The 22,417-nt window shown below is 43.7% G+C and overlaps 1 protein-coding gene and 1 long non-coding RNA gene across 3 annotated transcripts in view; one reads left to right on the forward strand and one right to left on the reverse strand.

Annotated features, from left to right (window-relative positions):
• The first annotated feature begins 1,554 nt into the window (after positions 1-1,554).
• On the forward strand, positions 1,555-7,260 carry LOC102006202. Its single transcript, XR_262655.2, has 2 exons — positions 1,555-1,619; positions 6,782-7,260. It is a non-coding gene; the product is annotated as an uncharacterized LOC102006202 (long non-coding RNA).
• Positions 7,261-11,671: 4,411 nt separating this feature from the next.
• Positions 11,672-22,417, reverse strand: part of Rhce (Rh blood group, CcEe antigens) — a 43,293-nt gene continuing 32,547 nt past the window's right edge. The window contains exons 8-10 of one of the 2 annotated variants that reach the window (XM_005394822.1): positions 21,564-21,643; positions 18,816-18,889; positions 11,672-11,894 (exon numbers count right to left, since the gene is read on the reverse strand). In XM_005394822.1, coding sequence (XP_005394879.1) covers positions 11,868-11,894; positions 18,816-18,889; positions 21,564-21,643 — 181 coding nt within the window. In that variant the 3' untranslated portion in view covers positions 11,672-11,867. Of the gene's footprint in view, positions 11,895-18,815; positions 18,890-21,563; positions 21,644-22,417 lie in introns of those variants that run through there. The other variant, XM_013519668.1, reaches the window with a different exon arrangement.

The raw sequence follows: 22,417 nt of genomic DNA on the forward strand, positions 1-22,417 counted from the left end.
ACTCAGGAGGCTGAGGCAGGAGGATCGCTGTGAGTTTGAGGCCAGCCTGGACTACAGCAAGACCCTATCTCAAAAAACAACAAAGAAAAAGCAAACACATTACTTTTTAGTCAGGTGATTTGAATTGCATAGTACTTGTTTATTGTATTATAGAAAATTGGGAATATAAAGGAATTTTTAAAAATTACTAATCCTTTCCCAGACATGTCTGTTACTACAGAAACGGTTCTTACAGGAATGTCTTTACCTCATAGAATTTTAAGTAATTTTCATAAAGGCTATTAAGAATTATTAGCAGCAGATCTGTAATTTTATATAGTTGCATTGATTCAATATTACTGTAACCATTCTAGTTATAATCTTCATTTAATGTGGGACAGTAGTGAAGGCCCAGACCAGTCAGCCGTTAGGGCTGGGGGTGCGGCTCAGTGGTGGGGTGTTTGCCTCGCATACGCAAGGCCCTGAGTCCAATCCCCAGTACCATGGGGGGGGGCAGCTGTTATGTCAGTCAGATAAATTTATAACTGTTTTAAGGTGAGAAAAAACTGATAGTCCATCTATTATCAGGCCTTGCTTTGTCGTCTTCAGCCCCAGATAAATCAGAGCACAGTGTTCCTGTGGCCAGTCTTTCCCCCCTGAGTTGAGGGCTGTGCTGTCCTCCCAGGGGTGTAGGCCCCACACCCGAGCGGTTAGGGCCTGTCAGAGATGGCACCTCTCTTTCTGCCCGCCACCTCCAGCTCATTAGCAAACCTACTGACTCTGCTGTGCGGTGAGTCCTGGCTCTAACCACTTCTGCCTTCTCCGTTACTGCCACCTTGGATTCCAGCACAACTGTCGGCCTGATTGCCTGGGCCTCCTAGTGGGCGTCCCCGCCTGTCCCCTTGGCTCCTTTACTCTCACACCGGAACTGGAGGGGTCTTAAAATACATCAGCTCATGCTACTTTTCTGCTCAGAACCTTTCAGTGGTTCTCCTCTCAGAGTGAAAAGTAAGGGTCCTTGCTGTACTTACTTCTCTACTCTGTGGCATGTTCTACTTCTTTCTTCCAAGGGACCAGCCCTCTCCTGTGCTTGCATGGCCTCACCTCAGGGCCTTTGCACTTGCTGTCCCGCTGCTTCCGCATGGCCCCTGCCCTCACTTCCTCCTTGCCCTACTCCAGGGTTGACTTCTCATGAGGTCTTCTTGGCCACCTGTGTCAAACGTCATCATTGCTCAACCTCCTGTGCCATCCTGCTGTATTCTCTCTCCTTGTTGATTTTTCATGTTGTCTAGCTCCATGAGAGCAAAACAGTTTGTTTTGTTTACCTCTGTATCCTGAGCACATCACACAGCGTTAGTACACAGTATGCCTTTAGTAAATGCTTGTTAAGTGAGCAAAGGGACCTGGCACTAACCCAGTGCCAGGCTCTGTGGTACCCCTGCCATCTTGCAGTATTCACTGCAGCCACAGTTCCCAGAGACGTCAATCGTGCCAGGTAGGAGAAACGGCATTTGCCAGTATGTATGAAATAAAATGTTTCGATATCACAAACCTCTAAATATCACCCTTATTTTTACAGAAAAACCCATAGTATATCCTGGAATTGCTGTATTTTTCCAGAATGCCTTCATATTTTTTGGGTAAGTCTTTTTGCATTCTTCATTTTACATATTTTTAATAATAGTTTTTTTTATGTCATTTACTATATTTAGTTGCTTAATTAACCCCTCCCCCACAGTATTTTCATAACACAAAGACTGAAGTCGAGTATATTTAATATGTGGGTTAGTTTGTTGCCAACTTTGGGAATATATATTAATTTTAAAAACTGCTGCTGGGCATGGTGGCACATGCCTATAATTCCAGCACTCAGGAGGCTGAGGCAGGAGGATTGTTTCGAGTTCAAGACCAGCCTGAGCTACAAAGTGAGCTCAAGGCCGGCCTGAACTGCATAGCGAGACCCTGTCTCAAAAAGACAAAAATAAATAAATAAATAAATAAAATAAAATAAAATAAAATTGCTACCTCCTCAGTAACTATGAGTCATACAGATCTTGTTACATAATAAAGACAGTGTTCATTTTAAATGCATGTCTCAAACAGTTACTTTTAATGAGCAAAACAAAAAAACTAGTGGAAAATTGCTTTTCTTTAAATTTAATGCTTTCCCCAGGCGTGGTGGCAAACACCTGTAATCCCAGCGCTTGGGAGGCTGAGGCAGGAGGATCACTGTGAGTTCCAGACCAGCCTGGGCTACAAAGTGAGCTCAAGGACAGCCTGAACTGCATAGCGAGACCCTGAATCAAAAAGACAAAAAAAAAAAATTAAAAAAAATAAATTTAATGCTTTCCTTTGATATCATTAGAATACATGAGTGAGGTTTGAGTTATGGAGGAAAGGCCTTATCAGATTTTATCCTTTTGATGCAGTTGCAAATGAAAAGATTACTAGAGCCCCTAAAAAAATCGCAATACTGTTATCAGCCATCTTTTCAAATGTTTATTCTTCTGTCCTTCCCCTGTGCCTGCCTCTGCTGCAGCCCCACCCAAACCACTTCTCCTTCCTCATGGCTTCTCACGTGGTGGCTTCTGACAGTGAGAGTCAGCCGTTGTTTCAAAGTGCAAGGAGTAGGTCTGCTTGTTTCTGGGGGGAGTCTGGCTTTTGTCAGAGTTTTTAGAAGGCCCTGAGCCAAAACCAGCTAGGAAATCACTGTGTATTATGGAACCTTTCCTTCCCTGTCTCTTCCCACATCCCAAGAAGAAAGAAAAGCCCCAAATCTACTTGAACCACTCTTAAAATACAAGTAGTTATCCATTGTAGTAATAATGTTTAGTACTCACACTTAATTTTACTTCACCACCAGGTATTTTTGCCATTTTATAAAATCAGTTTGGAAATAAGAAAAATGTAAATTAAGAAACACAGTCTCTGGATTTTTAAAAATTAGTTAATTTAATTTTTTTTGTCTTTTTGAGACAGAGTTTTCACTATGCAGTTCAGGCTGGCCTTGAGCTCACTTTGTAGCCCAGGCTGGCCTTGAACTCACAGCAACGTTCCTGCCTCAGCCTCCTGAGTGCTGGGATTACAGGCGTGCGCCAGCATGCCCATCAGTGGATTTTTTTTTTTTTTTTTAGTATGTAGTAAGTTTATTAAAGACGGCAGGGAAGTAGCAGGAACAGGCAAAAGGGAGAGCAGGCCAAGAAGGCCACTCTCTGGATTATAGCTTGTGTCCTGAAACTGGGGGGAAACCTGGGAAGCCATTGCCTTTCATACATAAACTGAGCCTCCAAGCAGGTGCTTAGTGTCCCGTGTTTCCTCCCGCCCTTTCCCTGCATTGTAACACTGTACTTGAAAAACCTAAAATCAATACATCTCCCCCACTTTCAAAATAAAATCTGAGTAGTCTGTTAGTTTTGTAGGGAAAAGGACCTGTCACGAGAAGGTGCATGTTGATGTGTAGGGTTTCTTTTCCTTTGAAGCTGCAAAGCTGAGATTTAAGCTTTACAGAAGGACCAGGTTTCCTCAGCTCTCGGATCTTCCTGGAGTCCGAGGTGTCCTGGGGGATTTAGCACCCCCAGGAGCAACCAGAAGGAGGCAATGACACAGGTCAGAGGCAGAGGTGAGAAAAGCTCCAAGATTCGGGAGGGGCGAGGAATTACTGCAAGCCAGCCAGCAGGGGCAAGGCTGCTTTCTGTATCTTAATCCTTGTCCACTCCCTCAAGGATAAAGGGTAAAATCAGTTCCACTTTGGGATACTGCTTTTGGCAGAAAAGTTAATATGTCATAGCAGGAGAATCAAAGGAATGAAAGACAAAATTTTACAGGACATATATGTGTCTTCCACCAGGGGAAGAAGCATGTAAGCTCACACATTAGTTACCACTTATCAGAAAGCCTTGGAAGCTGATCATTGATTGTCACTGTCCCAAAATGGTTCAAATAAATCGCTTTCAAATGCGACAAGCTTCGTTAACTTTTCACTGGTTGCCATCATTCTGCTTAAAAACAAATTGGGTTAAATTCAGGGAGTTCCAGAACAGTTGTAGCAGATTGCTTACATTCTGACTTAGAACAGTACTTAACAAAGTCACAGATTATTTCAGAAATGGTTTTGGGAGAGGCAGCTGTCAGTACTGAAGGTGACCAAGGGACAAGGTAGGAAGGACTGGTTCTTGCCCAAGAAACTCCTCAGGTTGTAGCTCACAGTTGGGAGTTACCGAGTCTCCTCTAAGCTTCCTGGAGAGTGTAGGCCCCTAGTAACCAACTTTAGTTTCTCTTCTTTTCTAGCAGGTCTGATGCTAAGCAGAAGAGCAGAGATCAAATCACCTTTTGGAGGTTTACTACATGTTTTTAAAGAAAAATTAATACACTTCCAAGAAAGAGTATAAATGACTTTCTGATTCTATTTTTGCTTTCATTTATAGAAAAAAAACAAAACTCAAGTGTTCACCTTTATAAAGGCCTTAGAAAAGCTGGGCGTGGTGGTACACAGTTGTAACCCCAGTACTTTTCTCAGGAAAATCACAAGTTCAAGCCCAGCCTGGGTAACTTAATGACTTGGCAAGACCCTGTCTCAAAATAAAAATAAAAAAGGGCCAGGACTGTAGCTCCGTGTGAAGGCCCTGGGTTCAATCCCGAGTACTGGGACAGGTGGGGGCTGAAGACCTTATAAAACTGTTTTAAACCTGTCGTGACCACCACGGACTTACCCCTGAGTGTACGCTGGCCATTGGAGAGCAGGGAGAAGACAGAATGAAAGCAGCATGCACCACTGAAGTATCTGCTGCAGTCTCTCACTCTTACTCACCCACATCCAAGGCCTGTTGAGTCAGCTCCGTAACTGTCTTAGACCTGTTCTCTCCTGTCCCTTTCCATTGTTTGTGTCTGGTCATCAGCGCTCGTTGCCTCACTCACCCCTCTCCACCTGTTCTACTCCTGAAACAAAGCTCTGATCCTGTTGTTTCCCATCTTCAGTTTTTCAGAACTCTAAGCTGCCTGAAGAAGAGATTAGAACAGACAGCTGTCCAGCCAGATTCTCCCCACAGTTCTGTTTTGTGTAGACTGATTTTTAAAAAATTGAGCCAACATTTAAAAATCCTTAGAGTTGACATAAAAATCAGAATTTTGGTTTTGCTTGAGAAACTACATCTGACAACCATAGGTCACAGACATCAACAATCAGCTAGTCATGTAGATGCTTCTTTTAAGTAGCTGTATCTCTGCATAGCCCTATTTCCTGCATTGCCTGGGACTAGCAACCAGCGGGGTGCTGAGACCCGGCAGGACAGCCTCTGCGCCCTTCACTGCCCTCAGGGACCTCCTTGGAGTTGGCTCTCAAAGCCTCGCTGCCTCAGCTCCCTGAGCTGATCCCTTCAACCCCGCTTCAGCCGTGTGAGACTCGGCCTTGTTCTGCCACACCTCAGCGATTCCTGCACACCTCTGCGCTGCTTGCTTCTCGAGTTGAAGGGTTGAGGACAGCTGTAGCCACACCCTCACCTAAACCCTCAGTGTGAGCTCTGGGAGAGCATATTCCTGACTTAACTATCAGCAGGGCTGGTCCTGCGGCCCTCAGGAGTTTTTGTTTTGTTTTGTTTTGTTTCTGGTAAGGAAGGCTGGCCTCATACTCCTAGGATCCAAGAATCCTACCTAGCTGGGGGTATAGGTACCCACCATCACAACCAGCAAGACTTTATTTTTTTCTTTTCTTTCTTTTTTTTGCTATGCTGGGGACGTGCGAGGCAGGAACTCTATCACAGAGCTTCATCCCCGCCCTGAGCCTGTGGCTTCGTTATACTTCTCCACTTCTCAGATGTTTCCTTTCCCCGAAACATCATCCTTCATAACCGCACTGGGTCTTGTTCTTACCAGTCTCCCAGTCGGACTGCTGTTCATCCGTCCAGTCCCATTTCAAATATCACCACCTCCGTAAATTCTTCCCTATCTTTGCGCACAGAATGAGTTGTCTCTGTGTTCCCTTAACATTTTGCATACGTACCCCTACAACACCACACTTACAAAACTGACTTGTCAGATGTGAGCAGTCTGAGGGTGGAGCCTGTATGTCCTATTTATCTTTATAGCCCTGGCACCTAGCACATGAAGTCACCAAGGTTTATTGGTGGGGTTGGGGACGTGGAGATGTAGTTCAGTGGTACGGCACTTACCTAGCAGCCACGAAGTCTTGGGTTTTGTTCCCTGCACTTCCCCCTGAAAGGCTTGTTGAATGAATTTGACGAAGTTGGATAACTCATAGTCTCACACTGAACACTGGTTAACTCATCCGAAGTCATGCGTCTTCTGTACTTGTAAATTAAGGTTTGGGAAAGATGGTGTTAAACAGCACAAGAGGGGCTGGGGATTTAGCTCAGCAGCACAGCGCCTGCCTGGCAAGTACAAGGTCGTGAGTTCAATTCCTGGTACCAGAAAAAAACAAAAACAAAAAAAATAATAAACAGCACAAGAACCCACCTCTCTAGAATGGTGTTTCCATTTTGATACATTCCATACCAAATGTGGGTGTTTTTTTTGTTGTTTTTTGTTTGTTTTTTGAGACAGGGTCTTGCTCTGCAGTTCAGGCTGCCTTGAGCTCACTTTGTAGCCCAGGCTGGCATTGAACTCGCAGCAGTCCTCCTGCCTCAGCCTCCCAAGTGCTGGTATTATAGGCATGTGCCACCACGACTAGCTCAAATGTGTTTTATGCAACTCATCATTACTTTTCGTTGCTTGTTTCCCTCCACCCTCAAAATCTCATATACTCTTTTCTCAAAGCCAGGTCATCTGATGTTTCTTATTTTACCCACAGAGGACTGGTGTTTAAGTTTGGCCGCACCGAAGACTTGTGGCAGTGAAAATAGCAGACTTCCTGCAGCCTGGCAGCCCTGCGTGGGGTTTTTTACCGCTCACTCCCTGTCTTTTGTAATGCCATTTTCTAAACTTACTTCTGAGTACAGTCTCAGATTCAAGTTGTGTAATGCTAAAATCATGAGAACTCCCCGCGTGTCGACAGCAACAAAATCTCCGTGGTGTGCACCTAATTAACTTACACAGCGTTAAAGGAAATTGTTTCACATGGGTAACTTCTGTCATTTCATCATGATATAATTTGTAAAAATAAAAGTAAATTACAGAAGAAATTATGGATTCATGAGTGTATTTGGTCTGGGGTCCAAAGAACTGCAATGAAAGTGCTCTGAAGATTTAATGTGTTTTTTGAAATGTGGCCCCTTATTGAAATGTCAAATGTTACATGAAATATAAGCATTTTCTTGTTTTTATAAACTATTCAGTGGTCAAAATTGTTTCTCGTTACGTATTTGCTTTGTATGTTTTTTCACCAAAAATTCTGTAACAGTTTCAGCATATTAGCATGGAGGGTCTCCCAAGGGTGAGTGAACAGGTCAGAAGAAAGAAGCAGTGATTCAGCCACCAGGTTCCTCATGTCTCTTCTTTTTTTTTTTTTTTTTAAGACAGGGTCTCACTATGCAGTTCAGGCTGGCCTTGAGCTCACTTTGTAGCCCAGGCTGATCTCGAACTCACACGATCCTCCTGCCTCAGCCTCCTGAGTGCTGGGATTACAGGCATGCGCCCACCACGCCCAACCCCTCGTGTCTCTTCTGTGGAGAATCCTCCATGTGCCACTGATTCCGGGGAGAAGGCTGTAACTCAGCTGTGACACAGGGTCCTGATGGAGCACTACACTCTCAGGTGTGCTTGCTTGCAGCTCCCAGACAAACCACAGACCACAGGAGGCCATTTTTGGTGAAAAGAGACAGTTACAGCTCTGAGGAGACGGCGGGGCCTCATGTTGCCACCGATCACTGTCTCCCCATGTCCATTTGTGCAAGGGGCCACTTTTATAGTAAGGAAGAGTCAGGGAGGGAGTAGAGTGAGACAGTAGGTGACTCAAGAATTGCACAGTCCTGTGCCGGACATGGTGACACACGCCTGTAATCCCAGCACTTGGGAGGCCGAGGCAGGAGGATCACTGCGAGTTCGAGACCAGTGTGAGCTACAAAGTGAGCTCAAGGCCAGCCTGAACTACACAGTGAGACCCTGTCTCAAAAAAAAAAAATTAAAAAAAAAAAATTGCACAGTCCTTCCATTTTCCTTTTCCTCCCTTCCCTGTAGAGAGAAAACTCGACCTTGACTTCTCGGTGGCATCATCTGTATTTTCTGTTTTTTCATCTGGGTTTAGGAAAGGAGCAGGTAGTTTCCACTCTAGGCCTCAGGAAAGAAAAACTTCTGACTTTTATAGTACCATTTTACCCTGCCAGTTACTACTTGACACCTTAGTCTTTTATCCTGGTGACAAAATTTCTTCATTGTTCTCACAATAATTTGGATTTTATGCTTTATTTTATCTCTGATCTGAACCGCTGAGCTCTGTAGACCAGCAGGGTCTATTACAATTACACACATTAGCTAGCAGGAACTCCTGCAGTCTATTGCTCATTGGAACACATGTCCCCTGAGGCTCCCAACGTCTGCAGAATAGGGTACACACTCTTCGGAGTTCTGGCTGGAAATGTTTTTCATAAATAGGCTACAGTTAGCCCCGTGAACCACAGCTGCAGCTGATGGTTTCAGTATGTGGGCACTTCTACCTGAGCCATCATTTTCTGCTGTACTGTCAGTTTTGAATATTGCTGGCCATAAGGACACTAAGCAAAGAAACGACAGTGCTGCTGTCATCACCCATGAAATTGCTCCTGACTTTTTTTTTTTTTTTTGCATAGACCCATAAAATAAAAATTGGAAGGAATCTCAGTAATTGAAGTCCACCTTTTTACATATGAGAATATGTAGACCGTGGAGTCTTAAAATGAGTTCTTCAAGGTCAGTACCAGTGTTTCAATCATTCTAAAGCTGTGTATCTCCATCTCACAAGTGACCCCAAGTTCTTTCCCCACAGTGGAACTCGGTATGCTCAGGAAATGCCAACTATCTTAGAAAACTGCTGGACTAAAAAGAAAATGAAATAGAAGTGAATTCTTAGCTTTTTAAAAATTTTTGTTTGTTTGTTTTCCGGTACCAGGAATCGAACTCACACCCTCATGCTTGCCAGGCATGTGCAGTGCCACTGAGCTAAATCCCCAGCCCCCAAAATTTTTTACAATTGCCTTTTTTTGTTTGTTTACTGCTTTATTCTTTTTTTGGTACCAGGAATTGAACTCATGACCTCAGGCTTGCCTGGCAAGCGCTTATGCCACTGAGCTATATCCCCAGCCCCTGAAATTTTGAACTCTCTGCTCTGTTGCTGTAGGCAGAGTGAACATACTTTATTAAGCATTAAAAAGAATCTGACAGTTGGCACTACAAATGAACTGAATGTGTCTGCAACCAAAAATACGCCCCCACCACCAGTTGCTTTTGCTCTCTTCTGCAATGAACTGTTTCTGTGATGTGCCCCCCTGCCTTGGAGCCATCTGACTATGGACTAAAACCTCTACAAACTGTGAACAAAATAAACCTTTACACCTTCAACTTGGGGTATTGAGTATTTTGCCTCAGCAAGGAGAAAAGTAATTAAGACACTTTGGTACCAAAGAAGTGGGGTCATTGCTACAACTATACCTGACCATGTGCTTCAGGAGCCTTTGGGACTGACTTGTGGGAAGAGTACGGAAAGGCTCAGCGATGCTGGCTGAAAAAGCACTGGAACGCCTTAGGCTGTACTATACGAAAGATTCTGGTCAAAGCTTAGGAAGACCAGAAAGCTGGTTAGAGAAAGCTGGGTAGACTCTCTGGTCTTAGAAGACCAGAAAGGCTCAGGAGGTTTCTTCTAGGAAGAAGGACTGCATTGGCTGTTGGACTCCAGATGATGTGTATTATGCCTTGGCAGAAAGTTTGTCTGGATTTTGTTCAGGTCCAGAGACTTTGCCTGAGACTGAAAAGGGCTGAAGACTAACTAATCTGGCAGAATAAATTTCAAGGCCGTCTAATGTTGAGGTGGTGGCATGGCTACTGTTGGGGGCTTTTAGTGAGGTTTATGTTAAGAATCAAGAGCAAATTGCTCAGCAGAATGATTCAAAAGATTTTGAGTTTGGCCAGAAAGGAAGGTCCAGTAAAGCTGTGGACTGCAAAGATAGAGCTGGGCAGATCTCGATTGCTGAGAAGGAACAGGAGAATAGAAAAGATGGCCTGGGAGCATCATAAGAAGCAGCAGAACTCCACCCTTTTTGCAGCTTCAAAACTGCAAAAGTATGGCAAGCACGCAGTTCTGAGTTCCAATTTCTGGTACCTCCCCCCAGCAAAAAAAACTAAAACAAACCAAAACAAAAAACTGCAAAAATGGAAGTCTTTGCTTTGAGAAGAAAGCTCCAGAGCACCATATTCCAGAATGGCAGTGGCTGCATCATGTTCTAGAATCACAATTATAGCAGTCCCACCATGTTCCAGAATGGTGGCAGCACAGAAAATTTGTTCCTCAGAATTGAACAGTGCCTAGATAGGCACTCAATCCCTATAGCCAAGAGGGAAGCCTGGCTACTGTTCCAGCTGGCAGCAGACCATGGTGCTGGTTTTAGGAGCATGCAGAATGCAAAAGTTGTGGAGTCAGGAAGGCTTCCACCCCAATCATAAGAAAGCCTGGGAGGCCAGGCAGTGTGCCTTTGAGAGGGTAAGGTGTGGAGCAGTGATGTAAAGCCAAAGGTGCGGTGAAGACCCTAGAGGTTTGGAGAAGCCAGGACATGAATCATCTGAGGAAAGCTTCAAGGAGGGAGCAGAGTGGGCCCAAAAGAGAAGCCATGGAAGCTACAATGATCAGAAGTGCTGTAGAGCCAGAGCCACCCAAGTCCTTTGGAGTTCACATCTTGCCATAGATTGCCTCAGATGCTGTACATGGAACTAAAGGACTTAATGTTTGCCCAGGTGGATTTTGTTTTTTTTTTATTTTGTTTTGTTTTGTTTTGTTTTGTTTTGGTTTGGTTTTTTGGTTTTTTTCCGGTACTGGGAATCGAACTCATGACCTTGTGCTTGCCAGGCAGGCACTGTGCCACTCAGCTAAATCCCCAGCCGCCCCCCCCCCGGTGGATTTTGGACTTGCTTTGGTCCCATTCCTTTGTATCCCCATTTGTAGCTTTTGGAATGGAAATGTCTATCTTGTGCCATTAAATGTGGGAAGGGTTTAACTTTATTTTCATTTGTACAGGGGCTCAAAACTAAGAGTTTGCCTTAAATCTCAGAGGAAACTTGGGACTTGGACTTTTCAGCCATGCTGAAACTGATAGGACTTTGGCAACTCTTAGAGATGAATTAAATGCCTTTTGCATAAAGGAATACACATGAGTCTGTGGGGAACAGGGGCAGAATGTTATGGTTTGCATCTAGATGTCCCCCCAAAGCCTCATGCAATCATAGGAGCACACTTCTAGAGTTTGTGATCGATTCATGGTCCAATAATGGGATTAAAGGTGTGAGTGCTACACCTGCCCTAGGGCAGGTAGCCTGCATACAATGTAAGATATTTGTCATACAATATAAGACATACAGTTATAAGAGGTTTCTCTCCCTCTTCCCCTCCCACCTGTTGCTTTTGCTGTCTTCCTCTGCCATGAACTGTTGCCCTCGGCCATGTGCCACCCTGCCTTGCAGCCAGCTGATTATGAACTGAAACCTCCACAAACTGTGAGCTAAATAAACATTTTCCCCTTTTAAAAAAAATATGGATAGCATTGTCTTTAATAAAGCCAAACATTATTTAAAACTTTATTAAATTGCCACTTTAAAAAGTTTGCAATCTTTTAAAAATACCAAGTTTATCTGACTTTGTTTCATTGTACATAGAGACTTTGCTGTAATGAGGGTCACATACAAACAGGTGGGTGACAGGAAAAGGAAGTTGTCATGTTTCCAAGATCAGTAGTCTTGTTATTTTTGGATGCTTTTGCTTAAAATCCAGCAGCCAAGTGAGGAAACTGTAAAAGCAAAGCAAATATGATTATTAGTGCTGATACATCTTATACTCTCTCTTTTTTTTTTTTTTTTTTGAGAGAAGGTCTCACTATGTAGTGCAAGGTGGCCTTAAATTCACTGTGTGGCCCAAGCTGGCCTCGAACTTGTGGTGATCTTCCTGCCTCAGCCTCCTGAATGCTGGGATTACAGACATAGGTCACCACACACAGTGACTCTTACACAAACACAAAAAAAATTATTTTTTTGGAACTGAGACTTGAACTCAGGACCTCACGTTTGCCAGGCAGGCCTCATGCTGCTGAGCTATGCCCCCAGCCCCTACTCTTATATTTTATATGCGTACTGATTCTACTTTGATCTCTTCAAACTTAACCATCACTCTATTATGGTGGGAATATGAAATGTTACCCAAAGAAAGGCTTGTGTTGGAGGCTTGGTTCCCAACGCAGTAAATAAAGCTCAGAGGTGGGGCTTTCAGACGGTGATTGGATTTGAGGGTCCTAATGTCAGTGAATTAATCCATAATTTGATGGCATCATTGGAATGTGATGGAAATTTCAGAGTTGGGACCTAGTTAAAGAGACTATATCTTGTTCCTGGTCTCTGTCTTCCTTTGTCTCTGTTTCCCTTCCCCATTCCTCACTGCCATGAGATGAGCAGCTTTCTTCTGCCAAACCTTTCTGCCATGTTTCTCTCTATATATATAGGTCAAAAAACAATGGAGCAGGCTGACCATGGACTGCAACTTCTGAAACCATAAGCCAAAATAAATCTTTCCTTCCCCACTCCTCAGGTGTTTTGTCACAGTGAGAGAAAGAAAGCTAGTTGACTAATACACTCTCATCACAAACACCTGAAAGATTCTTTTATAAAATCTGAGTAAGATGAGATCTCAGATAGACCTTCATTTACCTCTGTACTCAAATCATTCATAATTTGACTTTTTAAAAAAGAACTCCAGTGGCAGAGGACTCACTGCTATCGGATGAAGTAACTCATTCTACTTTGGAAACAGTGCAAATTTTTAGAAATGTATGGTGCCTCTCCCACCTGGCCTGCTGAAATTCTTTGGAGGAGCATAGGGGAAAATAATTTTTTTTCTACATTCCAGTATAGTAAACTGTTTTGGGAAGAGTTCTTAGGTCTCCTTTGTCTCTTTTGTGGGCTGAATATGTCCTGAGTCCTTTTTGCGCCATATTACAGTTGCCATTCAGCATCATTTCATGTTGAGTAACTTTGTGCAAGAGGTAGTTTAGCCATTTAGCTTATAAATAGGCAGCTAGCAAGGGACAGGGCCTATGGTGGAGCTGGGATGGTCAGCCTTATAAAGAAAACAGCATGTACACAGGGTTCAGTGTTAACTCAAGCCACACAGATCACTTAGCTCAGGAAGGTAAAAGCAGACACAGGAAAGTGACTATTGTAACTGATCCCCTTCTCTCTTCTACTCCTAATTACACAGCACGATTCCTGACTGCCCCAAGAGTGCTTGCACAGTGAGTGATGGCTGCTGCATGCTCTGTTTCTCTATAGGTCGTATCAGAGCATGGACAGTCCGTACCCAGATTCTATAGATTAAGCCCCACCTTCACCTGTTACACCAGGGACCTGGCCACCTAAACATAAAAGACACGAGACAAGGACTTTACTCTGGCAACCCTTTTTGGGACCCTTCCCAGCTATTGGGAGCTTGCTTTCTTATACTTCCAGTAAACACTTAACTACCTCCTTTGCTCGTGCTTTAATTCTTTGACTTTGTGAGACATCGACCCGGTTTGGACAGTAACACTTGGATCACAGAATCCTAGGGCTAGAAGTCAGGGTAGCTGACCCCCAGGGGTGTCTCCTGCGGATCAGTCTGCACCAGCATCTCACATATGCTATCCCCTTTATATGCCCGCAGGCACCCAGTGTAGCATTAGTAATGTCCGCATTGTAGGAAGTGGGAAGCTGGGACTCCACCAGTACAAAGTCACTGGGGTGAAAGTGGCGGACTGCAGATCGGGCTGACTCCAGAGAACATGCTCTTAGAACATAGGACTAGATCTCATTTTATAAATGAGGAAACCAAACCCCAGAGATGTAAAGTAGCCTCCCCAAGGACTCCAGCTCACCACTAGGGGAGCTAGGACCAGAGTTCATATTTCCTCTGAGAATTCCCTTTTCACTGAGCCTCACGGAGACTTTAAAAGGTCGTTGGCAGTCTCCTAATGTTTTCCTACTTTAAAAAGCTGGCTTTCCTCATTCTAGCTGAACAAGAATTTGTTAGAACTTAGGTGTATGTCTAGAACTTTTAATTAAACTCAAGAAGCTGGAGTAATAACCTATATGATGGGCCAGGTTTTAAAAACTACATAAAACATCAAGAGGAACTCACATTTTGTCTTTTTTTTTTTTTTTTCCAAAATAGTGGTGATGCTTATATTTCTTTTTGTTTGTTTTTTTCTTGGTACCAGGAATTGAACTTAAGACCTTGCTCTTGCTAGGCAGACACTTGTGCCGCTGAGCTATATCCCCAGCCCCTATATTTCTTGCCAATAAAATCATTTAAAAATAAACTGCAGGGGGCTGGGGATTCAGCTCAGTGGCACAGCGCCTGTCTGGCAAGCGCAAGGTTGTGAGTTCAATTCCTGGTACCGGAAATGCGCCCCCCACCAAAAAAAAATAAACTGCAGTGGCCAAAGGTGTAGTTCAGTAGTAAAACACATGCTTTGCATGCATAAGGCCTTGGGTTGGATCCCCAGCACAGGAGTGGGAAGAGGGGTGGGTGGTATTGAAGGATCACTGCAAATACATATTCAGAAGCCAGTGGGTGATCTTCAGCATAATGCAGTCAGCTCAGAATCCTTGCCAGTGTTGAGTCCTACCATTCAATGTAATGTGAAGACTTGCATTTTGTTGTATCATTTCCCCACCAAAGCTCCCCAGTTTGAACTTCTAGTTGCCTGTAGGATGAAAGTCAAATGCCTCTGGCCATCTTTCAGCCTTCCCTGGCCTTCCCAATCGTGATCTCTCCCTCCTCTCTCTCTCTCCTAGCAGTTACTGCTGGATGACTTGGTCCTTCATAGTCAGAAGTGTGCATATATAAAGACAGTTCCCTCAGCCAAGTCCTTAACATCTGCACAGTCCTTAAAAACAGCAGCCTACCTACAGTAGACTCATGTAAAAAAAATTCCTTGCTTGACTTCAGAAAGGTTAATGGGAATAAATTTTAAACAGTAGATGTCAGTGAATCTTTGTGCTTTGCAAAGCATGAAATAAAGTATAGGGCTTATTCAAGAACCAAAGGAAGAAGTTTATTCTCTTAGGAAAGGCACACGATGCATGAAAAATTGTGTTATAAAACTAAATTTCTATAAAGTAGTGCCTGGGAAAGGATCATTGTAAACTACAGGGAAACTGAAGATAGGTATATCTGGCTCCTTGAGACTCAGAACTGTGTTTTCTTTAGATTTGTCTCACGGTACCTCACACAGCATCTACAAGCTTGGATCATTCATGTAGTGAAATGAATTCGTGCATTTTCATGAACCAGCCAAGGATGAGATAGAAGTCCTTGGAGAAGAATGAGTGCCCCTCCCCAGCAGTGCCAGACAGTTTGGGCCCCCTGAGAAGGAATGGATGAGTTGGTTTGGCTTTTTATTTATATTATTGTTGCTTTGCTGCTGGGGATTGAACCCCGGGCCTCATGCAGGTGAAGCCCAGGCTGTACAACTGTGCTACCCACCCTCCCTGAGCTAGCTTGAATGTCCCTTCCACCTCTTTGTTGTCTGGTTCTCTGAAATGTAATAAGAACACTCAATAGTGTTTAAAATGTCTTGTTGGATGGCTTTAAAAAGCTACTGCTGGGTTTATCAGCTTTGCAAGTTGAAATCCTTGCCTCAGTAATGGGTATTTGGCTTCCAAATACAAGCTGAAAGTGGTAGAATGCTGAACAAATGGTTCTACTCAACTATAAGAAAATAAATCAGGCTGGGCGTGGTGGCGCACACCTGTAATCCCAGCACTCGGGAGGCTGAGGCAGGAGGATAGCTGTGAGTTCGAGGCCAGCCTGGGCTACAAAGTGAGCTCAAGTCCAGCCTGAACTGCATACAGAGACCTGTCTCAAAAAGACAAAAAAAAAGAAAAAAAAAAGAAAGAAAATAAATCAGAAGATTGCCCAAATGGTGGTTAGGGGAATAAAATTCTGCTCTCCAGTAGCTGCCCCCAACACATGCATATGTGGTGTGTCTTTGGAGCCAGATAAACATTTGTTCAAATTTTTCCTGGTCCACCTGCTAGCTCTGACACTGAGGCAAAATACTTCATCCTCACAGGTCTCGATCTCTTTATCTTTAAGATGGAGATACTTGTTTTCATACAAGATTGTTGGGTGGGGCTGGGGATTTAGCTCAGCGGCACAGCGCCTGCCTGGCAAGTGCAAGGTCGTGAGTTCAATTCCTGGTACCGGAAGAAAAAAAACAAAAACAAAAAAAAACAAAAAAAATAAGATTGTTGTGAAGATAAAATCAGATAATGTTGCAAAATCACAAATACTAGGCTTGTGATATGATAGCTATTAGGTTTACATATTCCTTCATCATTGACTAAACCCCTAGTAATAAACTTTCACATTCATGTGGTGATTTGCATTTTTGTGAGTATTGTTACAGACATTATTGCTTCATTTGATCTTCAAAACAACCCAGTAAGGATTAAAGTGTTTTTTTGTTTGTTTGTTTTGTTTTTTGGTCTTTGCACTGAGCTACCATCTTGGTCCATTTTTTAATTTTTTGTTTTGTTTTGTTTTTTTGTTTTTTTGTTTTTCTCCGGTACCAGGAACCGAACTCACGACCTTGCGCTTGCCAGAGCAGGCACTTTTGCCGCTGAGCTAAATCCCCAGCCCCATTTTTTAATTTTTTAAGACAGTGTTCCACTAAGTAGCTAAGCTGTCCAGGCTGGGCTCAAAGTTGGAATCTTCCTGCATCAGATTTCTATTTTTTTACCAGTGAGAGTCAAGGCACTCGCCTACATGATACATTGTGGGATTGTGACTGGAATCAGGTCTAGGTACAAACTGGCTCTGTGTCACTTGCTGCTGAAGCAGCAGTAGACAGGGTGTGTGAGATTTTCTTTATTTATTCAGTAAATGTTTATTGCCACTTGAGTGCTTGCGCCGGATATTTGTCCTATTTGTGGTGTCCCTTATTGGTTAGCATGAAGCTCAACAAACACATGCAGAATGGACGAGTGGATTAAACCAGCTCTTTGATTCCTCTCGCTAGATTAACCCTATGCTGCTAAAGAGAAGCAAAGCTGCTGCAAGTTGAGGCAGGCTACACATGACAACGTGACTCTCAGAAATTATGCTAAGTAGAAGCCAGACCAAAAAAAAAAAAAAAAGAAAAGAAAGAAAGAGTGTACTGTATGGTTCCATTTATAAAGAATTATAAAAAATGCAAACCAGTCTACAGTGACAGAAAGTAGTTCACTGGTTGCCTGGGAATGGGACTCAAAGGGGTCGGGGAGAACACTTTCCGAAGCACAAGGGAATGCGTGCGGGTGAGTGTGTGTTTCTTATCTTGTTTGTGGTGATGGTCCCACAGGTGTGTAAATACGTTCAGATGTATCCAGTTCTATACCTTAAGTATGTGCAACTCACTCATGTCAACGGTACCTCCATAAAGCTGTTTGGAGGGGAAAAGGAAGAAGAAAAGAGAAGGAAATGGAGAAGAAAAAACAGGTTCTAGGATCCCTGACTGTGGCCCATAGTAAGACTGCCCTTCTGTCTCTTTTTTGTATCTTGGATGGTAGGTAGGGAAACACTGGCCTGGGATGCAGAAGGCCCAGCACCTGGTCCTGTCTCTCTCATTTGCAAAGGTATGCTAAGCCTTAGCCTGACCTCTGCTGGCCAGCTTCCTTTGGCCACATTGGTCCCTGTATTCCCAGCCTACCCAAGGCACGGGTTGATTACCTGAGAAGACACCTATCAGTGTGCTTTGTGAACCATGTGTGTAAGGCAAGGGAGGAGGCAGAGGAGATGACAGGGATGAGTCTTGAGCACATGTGACAATGTAACACAGAAATCTTCAGGAGCAGCTGAGTGCTATGTCCCCTTGTGAAATAACCCCAAACTCCTATACTATCCTTGTATCCACTAGTTTAATTTATCAAGAGTTGCATTCTACATGAGTATGGCAGTACACGCCTGCAGCCCCAGCACTCTGGAAGGATGAGGCAGAATCACAAGTTTGACACCAGCCAGGGGAACTTAGTAACTTACCAACTTAGGAAGAATCTAAGTCTTAAAATAAAAAATAAAAAGGTTTGGGAATGCAACTCAGTGAAAAGGCTCTGGGTTCAGTTAGCCCACAAGAAGAGAGAGAAAAAGAGAAGATGAAGAAGGAGGAGGAGGAAGGAAGGAAGGAGAAAGAAAGAAAGAGAGAAAGAGAGAGAAAAGAAAAGAAAAAGAAAGAAAGTCATGTTCTGGATTCAGCTTTATCCCTCACTTACTGAGATCTTGGACAAGTCACGTCTCCTCTCTGAGTATCTTCCAAATAGGGGGTTGGACTCAATGGCCCCCACAGTTTCTTTCACACTCGTGTGGCCAAGTTCTATCCTCTTCCTGTGAACCAACTGTCAACACTGATGACTCCCAGCGGGGAGAGGACAGGTGTGACCAATGGCCTTTCTCTCCTCACAGACCTTCAATGAGCTTGAGTTATCAGGAAAGTGGTAACTTTTACCAACTGCCCACTCCCCACCAACACACACACACACACACACACACACACACACACGTTATGAACTTGCCCTTCCCTCCCGCTCTTTATCTCATTTTTGTTTCTGTTTTTCTCTCATCAATACATTAACATATATATCCCACAATCTTTTTTAAATTCATACATTCAAAATTTATCAGGTGAATAGGCTAGAAATCTTACCTCCCAGAAAGCTTGATCATCAAAATGTTTAACCACAGGAGGTGCTCTCCATATTCTGAGCTTTAGGAGAAAACCTTAAAACAATGACGATGAATTATTAAAACATTGGTGGCGAACATTGTTATGTCAAGATTGATCGACATGTTGTATGTGGACTACAGCATCTCAACAGAAATCATTTCTCTTCCACCATCCAGAGACAGACAAATGGGACCCCTGTCATCCCTGGGTCAGCTTCATTAATTCTGTAGCTGTCTTTTAATAGGAACTGGCAAGAGCGATGTTCTCCAACATTCTCCAGAGGGTTGAAATGACACCGAGTGGCACCTATTAGCTGCAGATCAGATGCCCTTCCCAAGACAGAAGAGAAGGGCCCTGGAGGATGGCGTCCCACTCCAAAGCTGACCCATTTAAAATGCAAAGGTTACCATGGAGAGCGACTCCCAAGCGGCTCCCACCCGTCTGTCTTCCAAAGCTCTGAAAGCCAGCCAGCAGCCTCAGCTCACGCTTCTGCTACTGCAGTGAGGAACATCATTTGCAACAACTTGCTTTTGTTCCTGCTTTTCCTCTCTTGTGCAGCCTCTGCTCAGGTGGTTTGACCCTACACATCCTATTAGCTTTGCAAAGTCAGCTTTATTTCCCAGGGCACATTTTGTTGTTGTTGTTGTTGTTGTTGTTGTTGTTATTGTTGTTGTTTCTGGTACCGGGAATCAAACTCATGACCTTGCGCTTGCCAGGCAGGCGCTGTGCCACTGAGCTAAATCCCCAGCCCCCTCCCAGGGCACAGTGACTGCTTGTTTTTCATCAGAGGCAGGAATATTTCTCTGTCTCTGTCTCTATCTCTGATTCCGTGTGTGTGTGTGTTTGTGTGTGTGTGTGTGCGTGTGTGTTAAAGGACAAGGTCTGTGTTGCCCAGGCTAGCCTCAAAATCCTGGGCTCAAAGGATTGAGCTTTCCTGAGTAGCTGGAATGACAGGCATGTACCACCATACCCAGCTATTTGTATATTTTTAATGATGACAGCGTCAGTATATTAAATAATAAGATTTTTTTTTGTCTTTTTGAGACAAGGTCTCGCTATGCAGTTCAGGCTGGCCTTGGGCTCACTTTGTAGCCCAGGCTGGTCTCGAACTCACAGTGATCCTCCTGCCTCAGCCTCCCAAGTGCTTGGATTATAGGCGTGTACCACCATGCCTGGCTTAAATAATAAGATGAACAAGAGTAGGTGTGTGCTGAGTAAAATTCACATTTTCCTTTCAGAGTGTAGCCTTTACTGGTATGCAAAGTGAAACCAGCATATTTCATGTCACTAAAATCATTCAGAAATGATCTATCACCTGCTTGAATTTTCCAGATAGCTGAAGCTTACTCATCACTGATGAAAACTCATACAAAACATATATTCTTAGGAGACAACATTGAACATATTGATAGACTAAAAAAAAAAAGTCAGAATTGTCACTAGGAATATCCATTTTCAAAACATGCTGGATATCAGAGAAGTACATTGCGGCTGAGAGCTCTGGCCTGTTCACTCAGCAGCCTGAGCTTCTTGTGCTCTTGGGTCCAGTTTTAAGAATTTCTTCACCACTGTTGAACTCTCTGCTTTCCCTTTTGAATTCTACCAGTGTGTATTACTTATGGAAACTTAACCCACCTCTGCTCTGCCATTTTTAATCTACCCAAACTGGAAAACCTAATAACCAAAAAAAAAAAAAAAAAAAAAAAAAAAAAAAAAAACCCTAGTAACCACACTCAGAACGGTTGTTTCTTAAATAAGTATGGATAGACACCAAGTAGGGGGATATCTACTAATAAGTTAACTGCTTGGCTTTAGGGGGCCAGTTTGGTGCTTCTAAGATTTTGCCCCCTTCCATTGTTCAGGCTTGTTTGTTTTATTTTGTTTGTTTGTTTTGTTGGTGGTGGTGTTTGTTTGTGAAGTGCTGAGGATGAACCCAGGGCCCCGCACATGCCAGGCCAGTACTCTGCTGCTGAGCTACACCCCCACCCCTACTTGTTCTTTGCTTGTTTAGTTTTTTGTCTGGGTATTTTGTTTGTTTGTTTTTATTTTTATGGTACTGGAAACTGAAGTCAGGACCTTCATACTGAACTACATTCCCAACCCTTTTTTTTTTTTTTTTTGAGGTAGGATCTCACTAAGTTATTAACTTGACCAGGCTGAGCTAGACATTTGATCATCCTGCCTCACCTCGAAAAGTGCTGGGATTATAGGTGTGCATCACATGGCCATCCCATGGTGTTTGTAATCACTCTAATGTCCCCACTGTCAGAAGTAACATGTAAAGAAGAAAGCTTGGTAAGGAAAGACTGTAGGTCATTGTGGAAGGTCTGAAGGCCTTTTCAGTTCTGAAATGATGTGATTCTATGTTTTTTTTTTTTAAAGCAAAGTTTGTGTTGGACATAGTGGCACACACCTGTAATCCCAGCACTCGGTAGGCTGAAGCAGGAGGATCGTTGCAAGTTTGAGACCAGCCTGGGCTACAAAGTGAGCTCAAGGCCAGCCTGAACTGCATAGCGAGACCCTGTCTCAAAAAGACAATAAATAAATAAATAAACAAACAAATAAATAAATAAATTCAAAGTTTGAGCCCTTTGTGACGTTGAGCTGGAACTGATAGTATTGGTCCATGAGGATGGGGAGACAGCACCTATATGGTCATCCCAGGATGTACTCTGGCCCCTGCCCTGGGTCCAGGCAGTGGAGGAAGAAGGGTGGCATCATACTGACCTGTTAGGAAACCAGAGCCCAGACCCATCGCCAAAGCAAAGCTGAGAGCCCCAGCGTCGATGAGCATCACATAGCCAGCCCTAGAAATGACAAAGCAGAGGCATCAGGCATCAGGCTGAAGAAATCAACGGGATGAAAATGACTGCGGGCCTCAAGAGTACCACTGCAGGAGGGACGATGAGGAGCCCAAGTGTCCTCTCCCCAGGGGTACGTTCCCCTGTCATTTTCCTAGAGCCAAGATCCTCTCCAGCATATTTTAATCTCCAGGCCCCATGGATAATGAGGTAGACCAGGAGTCAGAAGACCCAAGTTCAAGACGCAGTCTTGTCACTAACTGATCTCTTAGCCTCTTAGAGCCTCTGGTTTCATCATTGGCCAGTTAAAGATGAAGATATGGGCAAGACAGGGTATAGTTTGCTATCAGACCCGTCTCCCCTGCCCTGCCCACTCCTACCTCTGGGAAGTACTTCCCAGTGCCTTTTTCTTTGGGCCATCCCAGAGCATCACTTGCAAAATTAAACTGTGTATTAGGGGACCTTTGGCGCTGAGTGCAACTTTCCCAAGGTTTAGCCTGTGCCTAGGCACTGCTGGCCCGTTCATTACAGTGCTATGGGTAATTGCACAAAACGAGCCGGGTTGTAAACCTTTCCTGTTTCCGTTTCAACAGCATCACAGGCAGCTGGGCAGCTGGTGGCCCCATTTTGCAAACAAAGCACAGCTCAGAGCCTGCAGTAGGTCTCTCTCTCTTTCCTCCTCCTTCTTTTTTCCTCTTCCTCTTTTTTCTTTTGCAGTACTAAGGCTTGAACCCAGAGCCTTTGCACTGAGTTACATCCTCAGCCTTATTAAAAAAAAAA

This window comes from Chinchilla lanigera, unplaced genomic scaffold, assembly GCF_000276665.1.
Source record: "Chinchilla lanigera isolate Chin_1 unplaced genomic scaffold, ChiLan1.0 scaffold00051, whole genome shotgun sequence".
NCBI classification, from domain to species: Eukaryota; Metazoa; Chordata; class Mammalia; order Rodentia; family Chinchillidae; genus Chinchilla; species Chinchilla lanigera.